Source organism: Zerene cesonia, chromosome 19 (assembly GCF_012273895.1).
Source record: "Zerene cesonia ecotype Mississippi chromosome 19, Zerene_cesonia_1.1, whole genome shotgun sequence".
Lineage (NCBI taxonomy): Eukaryota > Metazoa > Arthropoda > Insecta > Lepidoptera > Pieridae > Zerene > Zerene cesonia.
Window position 1 is genome coordinate 362,208 of NC_052120.1, and position 9,859 is coordinate 372,066.

The 9,859-nt window shown below is 32.7% G+C and overlaps 1 protein-coding gene across 2 annotated transcripts; it reads left to right on the forward strand.

Annotated features, from left to right (window-relative positions):
- Window positions 1-2,412: 2,412 nt before the first annotated feature.
- LOC119834487 (sphingosine-1-phosphate phosphatase 1-like) lies at window positions 2,413-6,434 on the forward strand. 2 transcript variants are annotated; one of them, XM_038358864.1, is made up of 5 exons: window positions 2,413-2,431; window positions 2,672-3,101; window positions 4,343-4,593; window positions 5,152-5,324; window positions 5,523-6,434. In XM_038358864.1, the coding sequence occupies exons 2-5, from the start codon at window positions 2,693-2,695 to the stop codon at window positions 5,938-5,940; spliced, it is 1,251 nt and encodes a 416-aa protein (XP_038214792.1). In that variant the 5' UTR covers window positions 2,413-2,431; window positions 2,672-2,692; the 3' UTR covers window positions 5,941-6,434. The 2 variants fall into 2 exon arrangements, with proteins under 2 accessions (XP_038214792.1, XP_038214791.1); XM_038358863.1 differs by having other exon boundaries at window positions 2,426-2,461.
- Window positions 6,435-9,859: the final 3,425 nt, after the last annotated feature.

A 9,859-nucleotide genomic window follows, 5' to 3' on the forward strand; every position in this document is an offset into this window, starting at 1 on the left:
CATTCATTTATATAGTATAATCTGTAATGTTTCCAGGGCTTTATATGGTCTCCTGTAATTTCGTAAAAACTTAGTCCTGAGTTAAGAGTAGGCAGCGACAGCTGACAGCGGTAAACATAAACCTTCAATCGATACACGAATATGACATCCCTCTAGGTCATCATATCCATTGGACGCGGACGTAAACTAACCACCCTCCGTGGCCCCTACTAAAGCGGCTCGACGGAGCACAGTTGGTTTGTAGTGGGTAGGAATCCGACATAACCCACGACTCCTTTCCCCGGCCGTGGGTATCTAAGCAAGAAAAAAAAGGTCATCATATCAATAATAACAGCAAACTGACATCCACGTACAGACGGACATTCTCGTGCTGCGGTTATCTCGAAGTGGCGAGTACGTGTTTATGGCCGTTATCGGCTGACCGCGAGATATCGTATCCACTTTCATTGTGAATTGTTATTAATTGAAAACTATCTGTTTATTTGCTATTTGTTCCCTTGCTTATTCATTTTGGCGTCACTTTGGGTACACCTCATAACGCAAAGGCATGAAATATAATTTTATGATGATTGATTTATTGACTGGATTGACAGATATTTTATGACGCTGGTGCTTTTTTACAGAGCGATGCTTTTTTTACGATTTAGGTGTCTTGATTAGAGGCAGCGGAGACAAGACTGTAAATTAGTTGTACATTTCTGGAAGTGTAGACGATAGATCACTGAATGACTGGCACTCTTTGTACCTAACTGTTGTATACAAAGTACAAACATCAAATTCTAGTAAATAAAAACTGGATAACCTATGATTGAGTGCACTTGCATAGGAATAATGAAGATAATTGTACATCATGTTACCATTACAAATTTAAATTTCAAAAAGCTTCAATAAACTCAGAAAAATTACTTTTTAAAGCTAATTTATATAAGAAACCAATACATGATCGTATTATTACTTTAGCAGCTTAAACTTGCAAGGATAAATGAGGAATTTGTAACAAAATTTTTGTCAAAATTGCAATGAGAAAGTGACCATATTTCTGTGAAATGTAGTCTATACTTTGTTTGTGCTGTTGTACCATTTAAGTGATTGGAACTTAGTCCAATGGTTTGTTTTTTATACCATATTCTTTTTTATTAAAAAGGTTGCATACAATACCATATCATGTCTTAGATGCAATATTTTATATTATATATTTTTCATAAATTGGTCATTTTATAGCCATGTTTATAGTACTAAAATGCACCTAAACAAGGATGTTTCTATAAACTTACATAGCAAGATTTATTAATTTTCTACATATTAATACTCAAGTTTTAAATGTTACCATCAAACTGTTGTTCAAGATTCCACCTTCAAATATCATATAATTCCTAACAAATATAATTTAACAAAAAATGCAGTAATTTCATGAAAAAGTGAAGCAGCATAGTTCATATGAGGCTTTTTCAAATATTGAATTTCAAAGAAAAAGCTATTTGAAATTCAAATGTATAGAAATACACAAATTAATTATACTGTAATAGGTTAGATATAATTAATATAAACATATTTTATTTGTTTATATGAAATTATAGTTTTGCACAATGTGTTTACTAACAGTTATAAGAGAAAATGTGTTTTCTTTAGGTGTAATTTAAAGAATCATTCTGTTATTGATAAAATAATAATAAGATACTTGAATTCGTTTACCTCATCGATCATGAGATCTAGACTTCAAGAAATCTTTAACAAATGAGAAAGTATTACTTATTTGTTTAATTTTTTTTTTAATGTTTGGGGAACAAATTTAATTCTCTGTTCTGGAATTGTGAATTCAAATTACTTAAACAGAGGGTATGTTATAATGCAGTATTCTTATGAAAGATATTTTATTATGCAAGTGGACGGTATTATTGTGTATTGTAATTTAGAAAACTGAATACCTACATAATAGAATGAAGAAACAATTTTAAAACTTACATAAAACCGAAGCTAATCCAATTTAAACTTGATAGAAAGATACCTTCAAAGAAAGCACTAAATGTTAACGAATAATGAAAGTATAAAATAAATTTATTGCTTTTATTATATTTTGTATAAAACTTTTACGGTGTGCAGGCACAAACATAACAATAACACAATTTTTAATCTGTCGCAATCTAATGTCAACTTCAATTAAATAATTAGTGTTGTCGTCATAAAAAAAAATAAAACTGTAATATAATAAAGGAAATATTGCAAAAATCTATAAACACGCTTAAATATTTACTGAAAATTGACCAGTTCTTACATATTTTTATCCCAGCATTTATTCTTGATTTGGTTCATATACCGTTGTGCGGAGCACTTCTGGCAATATTACGGGTTCTAATAATTGTCATTGAATATTTTCATTTTCTGTCAGATTTTTTTATTGGCCTGTGGCCAAAGAAGGCCAAAGTCAGCTGAGGTTTATGTTTTGATTTTTGATATTAATTAAGTAACTTTTCTCTTTTCTGTTTTTCGTATTTAAAATTTCGCCTTATCTAATTTCTGTGTTTAATTTTAAAAAATGCAATTTTACAATAATTTTTGCTGGTTATTTTAAATGAACGAATTTCTAGAAGATTTGTTCAGGGCCAGATCTCTCAGTGTAGTTTGGCGTATTAATGTTTGTTCAATACACTATTATAGCTCTTCTCTGTTATAGCGAACCTTTGACAAATTTAATATGAGGGACAATATAATTGAATATTTAAAGGACCCCTTGCTTGTGGTCAAGGTGCAGAACTTTTTTGGTATTGTATATAAAAGAATAAACCAAACTGATGAGGCAAGCGTGATACATTCCGATAGAATTGATAAAGATGAAGATTTTGACATTAAGCAGCATAAGAGAATACCCAGCGATATATCAGGCAGTTCCCAGTCTTCATACGATACCGAAACGTCTGGAGATAGCAACCCAGATGAGCTCGAACTAACGATAGGCAATAAATTCTGGTATTATTTATTCGTTCTGGGAACAGCACTTGGGGATGAAATATTTTATGCAACATTTATACCATTCTGGTTTTGGAACATTGATGGAGCAGTGGGCAGGAGGGTTGTGCTCGTTTGGACTGTTGTGATGTATATAGGTGAGCATCATACATCATTTATAAATCATTGTGAGATTCCAGTTTCATATATTTCACATTATAATTATACAGTATTGCTTCGATAGAACATATTTTTAAGCCATAAGACCAGTAAGAAAAAGTGATCAAACTTGATTATAGTAGAATTGTGTAGTCTTTGGAGTTGAGTTGTGAATGAGAGCTGTTTTAGTAATGTAATAGATTGTAAATGACATGACATAGACATAGAACATAAAAATTAAAAGAAATTACCTTCATTTTAATTCATTGTAGACATAAACATTATTCATGTCCATTTTAAGTGTAATAAAATACATATAATTACAATTTATATATATTGTAAATAATAAAAAATATAATTTCACATTTTACAATCAAAACCTAGTTAAGATATGGTGTCAAATTCCTAAAATATTTCATTATCAAATAAAGATTAATTGTAACTGTAAATGAGTCTTATCTCTTCAGAAGTAATGTTTGCATAGTAATTAAGCGTTAACACCACACTACTATAGATTAGAGATTTCAGTTACATCATGTTGTATTCTATATATTAATTTTACATTATTGAGTATGTTTAGTATTATGATGACTGAACTGAGCAGTGTTGTCTCACTCATTTGTGCTTTTGCTCGGTAAAAACTAAAATATTACGCCAAGATTTCAAAATCAGATTGTACTTTTAATATTGAACAATGAACATCCTGTCTGAAGAACTGTTTAATAAAATGTTTATAATAAATTCTGCTCCATAAGATATTGCAAATAAATGCTACAATTTATCAGCACTCTCAAGTTACAATATAAGCCTCTCTTTTGGGTTTATTTTATAATCACACTTCTTACGATAAATACCTATATGAAGATTTATGTATTGAAAATTGAGTATGAATTTTATGTAATATATATAAATATGAAGTATAATAAATGTTAGGAAAATGAAAAATTTTTGCATTATAATTTACTGTTCTCTGTCATAGGAAAATTATGTGATTTCGCCAATTGTAAATGGCTTCTTCAGTTTACCAATGCTAGCAATTTTTTACAATGCCTCGGCAGAATACTGTATGTGCAGAGAAATTTGAAATAAAATTTTTTATTTTTGTTATTGGGTGGGTTGGGTTTTCATTCGTTTTATTTTAATACTACAGAAATAGGTGCATGAGAACCTCCATGGAGCAATGTAACTCTATATTGCAATGTACCACTCCATTTAATACATTTCTTTCTAAAACTTGCAGGGCAGGGTTTCAAAGACATTATCCGATGGCCGCGCCCAGGTTATCCAGTGAAGAAGTTACAACAAAAATGGGCGATAGAATACGGCATGCCGTCCACGCATGCAATGGTTGGTGTATCCATACCATTCTCCGTGTTGCTGTATACGATGGACAGATATCAGTATCCAGTGCATTGGGGTGTGGTCATAGCAGTGTCGTGGTGTACTCTGATCTGTGTGAGCAGGGTTTACCTGGGAATGCATAGTGTTCTGGTGAGATTATGGTTTTTTATTCATGGAAAGGGTGTCTATTTGTATTTAATTGTACAGGATACTATAGAGTGAACTCTAGAAATCAAGAATTCACTTGTCACTATCAAAATTGGCTAGTGTGGCCGAAAATGGAGAACTGTGTATGTGTGTGAGCATTTTCGAATCTGCTTGTAGGGTAGAGCAATGCGATGAAAAAATTTAATGCAATTTCTTAAATTTCTCTATTTATTCATTGTCGTTTATAAATTTATTATTATTGTGTATTATTTAATTTCATGGACTATCGATATTCAACTACAGCGGCGGCCCAGTTATCGACCGAGTGACAAAGGTCTGCTTATGTGGTATTCTGGAATATAGGTTTGACACTGTCAAGTATCATCAAAATCTGTTCGGTAGTTTTAATGTGAAAGAGTAATACATAATTCATCCATCCTCATATACCTACACGATTACCATATAAGTAGTATTACATGATTTTCCAACATATCAAAAGTAACAATTTCAGAACAAATAAATAAATGCACCATGTTTATAAGATTTTGCCTTTTATTCCAGGATATCGCCGCAGGTCTACTGCTCTCTTCATCACTACTAGTGGTCCTGGTGCCACTAGTAGACCGGCTGGATGGTCTGCTGCTCACAGAGTTCTCAGCTCCACTGCTGGTGCTGGCTGTGTCCATACTAGTCATTGTGTACCATCCGCAATCTGATAAGTGGACACCCACTAGGTATGAAGAATGAGTCTCTATTAGACGTTGATGTTAAATTTTTAGATGTATGTGAAGCTAGCAACTGCCTTTAAATTAAAATGAAATTCTTTAGTGTCATTAAAAAATTCCATCTTGTATATAGAAAAAAAATTATATACATAAATGTTTCAAGTCAAGTCCCTTTAAGAATAAAAACGACAAATACAATAATTCCAGAGGAGACACGACAATGATAGTGAGCGTGTGCGCCGGCATCCTCATCGGCTCCTGGACCAATTACCAGCTCGGCAACATGGCGGCCAGCGACCATGCGCCGCCCTACGAGATAATATGGCCCTCCGTGGAAATGTTCGGCTGCATGCTTCTGCGCACCACCCTGGGCTTCTGCGGGGTGCTGGCCACCAGGGCCTTTGCCAAGTCCTTCTCGTACGCCTTCGTGTGCGCCCTTCTCGGCAAGGACAAGAACGAGCTGAGAAACTCCGAGGACAGCCTCCACAACAAGAACAAAATATTCGTGGAGTGCTGCTATAAGTACTTCACGTACGGCATGATCGGCTTCAACACCACCTACGTGTTCCCCAATGTCTTCGATATGCTGATGATTAACAGGCCCACTTACTATACGGAGATTTGATAGAGGCCTCTAGAGTGTGGATGTGACGTTAGAGTTACAGTGTTAGTGTGGCTGCGCTGTGGTGTAGATATATATTGAAAATGTGATCAAAGGTACCGGGTGATATTTGTCTTCAAATTTTAATGTTAATGTGGAAAGTGTTAGTGCATGATAGAAGTAATTAAGTATGGAGAGTGGATGCCTAATTTGAATATTTGCATCACAATTTATTCATCATTTATCTTATTTTAGGCTCAATATAAATGCTAAATAGGATTATTTATCTGATTTCAAAATAATCATCCGGTGATCTACTGCCTAAAATTCATTTAAGAGAAGTTTGTTTTTTTGTTTTACAATTTGTTATTTTTACTAATTGTTTTGTTTTTACTCATTGGCACATATATAGGTTTGTATGTTTGTTTCGCGAACATTCAAATGTACTAAACCTAGCGCGAAAAATTGAAGGGAAATAAACACACAGTACTTAGTTGTGTAAGAAAGATTGAATGGGAGAAAAATTAAATATAAAGAAAAGACAAGCATATATGAGTATACGTTTAGGTCCTATAGCTAGGATATTAGTCATATCTAGATTATTGTAGTGTCTTACTTTCACAAATTACACGCCGTGTGAAAAGTCAATACGGTCGTTTTATATAACAACAGGTACGGTAATCGTCTTACAAGGTGTTATGCACAAATTTATATTCTCTTTCTACTTGGATATACTTGTGTCGCTTGCATGAGAAATATCAAAAACTAGCTGTAAGCCGCGGCGTAACTCGTGGTATCCAGATAAAAAGGCCTATGCGCAAATTCCGACTTTAATCTATCCCAGTACTAAATTTCATACAGACACGACTGTTTTTTGCGTAAATGAGTAATAAATATCCATACATACAAACTTTCGCTTTTATAATATTCCTCAGTGTGATTAAGTTTTAAAAAACGTTGTTCACTAAAGAATTTCAAAGATTCTTAAAATCTAATTAGCCTTTACACTTAGAATATAAATTCATTTTAAATGGTTAAATGGCTCCACGACATTATAATTTATATTATACTGTAGATGCCTTTTGGTTTAATATTTTTCGGATGTGTAATTGTCATAACTTTAAACTTGTTGAGATGTCGAATCATATAAAACATCGCCGTGCTTTGAAACAGGGCGTATTCATATGAATTAGACCTTTGTGTTCGTACATTGTTCAATGTTCGACTTGACTACCCACACTTCGTTAATGGTCCTTGTGACTGGCTGCGATTTGTTATCAACTGTCTACATCAATTAGGCAGTTTTAGAATCGCAGTGCATTCTTATTACGATCAAACTAATATTCAACAAAGCTTTTATTTGTTAACAATATTATATTGAGCTTTTAAAGAATTTAATAGTCTTTTTGCTCCACCGATTTGCCATACCTTTCAAACAGATAACTGGATGGATCTTGTATTTTATGTCATTAAATAACATGCATTATAAAGAACTATGTCAATACATGTCCAATTATTTTGAGTAAGCGAAATAACACACAAATTCAGTTAATTTCATTTGATCCAGTGTTTAATCATTTAAATTAAGAATTTGTAAAATCTCCACATTACAATAATCATATTCAGTTATTAATTATCATTCCTGTAGTATACTTTAACGAACAATGTTTAATTTTCATATGAAACTCGCATAAAAAGGTATGCATGTCGCCATATTTCACGATTATGCTATGTAATTTAAGATTATATGATAAAACATTGATTTTCGAAAATTTCGATATATTTTTATATGTTATATTTTTAAAACTAATCTAAGTATAACAATAATATAAAGCTGAAGAATTTGTGTTTGAACGCATTAATCACAGTAACTTTTGGACCGATTTCGGAAATTCTTTCACCGTCGGATATGCAATGCAATGTAATGTCCGAATTAAATATTTAATTCTAAAAGTTGTAGCTATAAGGTGTTGAGTCTTAAATGTGAAGCGATTTATTTTGTTAAGGATTAATATCAAGATCACATCTGCGGCATTTTAATTTTAATTTAAAATAATAAAACGTTAATAATTGTTGAATAATTGAAATAGATAGATTATAATTATATGCCGTGGACAGTGGTGGGGACACTTAACAAACACTATAGTATAGCATCCCAACAGTGAAAGGATTATTTAAATCGGTTCAGTTATTTCGAAGCCTATTATAGGCCAATGAACAATCATATCCTTCCTTTATATTATAACTGTATATGGCCGCTATTTATTCGTTTCTTTATTAGCGGGAAATGTTATATTATTTATTTTGTAAATAAAGGATACAATTTAACTGAACATTTGTAATAAAGCGGGGCCTTAATTTTGTCTAGCAGAATAGACAAATGTTATTTATCACGTTATTCACAAAAAATAAACGTTTTATATTGTTTCTTGTGTTTTTATTAAAACTTACCAAATAAATACATTCATCGAGTGTCGAGCATTCATCGTTTTTAAACTTTATCGCTTATTGAACACGCTACCGAATAAAAACTCGACGCCGCTGCCTTTTTAATTTCTACTTCGATCATTTGTAAGTAACTAAGATGCTACTCGGGGTAGAGTTTAAGTGCTTAGCAAAACAGACTTTAATGCACGCCGATAAGGTTGAATTTATTTTACGCATACTGACACGATTTATACTGGTACACTTTTTATAAATAAACTTATGTATAAGCAATGTCATTAAGCTTTATTTTGCGTCACGTACCTATATTTCTTTCGAATTGAATTTTGATAGTAGTTAGGCAGAACAGCATTTCCCGGGTCAGTTAGTAACAATAGAAACAGCTTCGGTAATCTATACTAAAATTATAAAGCTGAAAAGATTGTATGTTTGTTTGAACGCGTTAATCTTAGGAATTACTGGTCCGTTTTGAATAATTCTTTCAGTTTTAGATATCATTCATTGAGGAAGGCTATAAGGCTATGTATGTACCACGGGCGAAGCCGGAGCGGACCGCTAATATGTAATAAGTGGGCTTATGTAATGTTCACTATATATATCGTACGCAATTATTGACACAAAAGAACTGATGATGAATATTATCCAAATTGATCTAATCTTGTATTTACATTATATCGCATCAATTATATCGTAAATTGTAATGTCTGTAGGTCGCCACGGACCTACAACGCGATTGCGATCACAGGGTTAGTGAATTAGTGATAAAATACAATGAAACGCACTGCGTCACACTCTTGTGTGTGCAGACTCATAAGGTTTTATAATAAAATAAAACTTTTATTCTATCAAATTTTAATGCTGTTTATATCCTTAAATTCGCAATGGTTGAAGAGGGCTACATGAACTAAACCAAATATTCCCTCCATCAACACTTCCGCATGTCATTGGATAGTACATTCATATCAATACGATTATATCGTTTCCAAACTTCCGCACTGATGCAACTAATTATATCATACGAATAATGTCGGTGTAATTAATAACGTTATTAATAAATCAACTCAAATATACAAGACATGTTTTGTAAGACTATTTTTATGTAATAGAGGACATCAGCTGGACATCATCAGTGGTTCGCCTGGTGGTACGCGATCGCCACCCTTCATGGATATTTGCATTGGTAGGCATTTCGCCAGCTTTTAAGGGGTAAAGAATAAAGAAAGGGTTGATAACGTGTATACAGGAATGGACTCACTCCTCCCAGTACTATCTTTCTCCTTTACTCCTTTTTTACTTTCTACTCTTAGAAGCAAGTCATTGTAGACATTTGTAGACACTTAATTTTCAAATTATATTCGAAACGCATCAACAGCTGGTTAAACAGTTCTTATAACAGGGATTTCACTTCAAGGAATTGCAACAGATTGAGGCAAATAAAAAAAAAACCGTTAAATATATTAATAATTTTATTGAATCTTATACATACATATATTTGTCA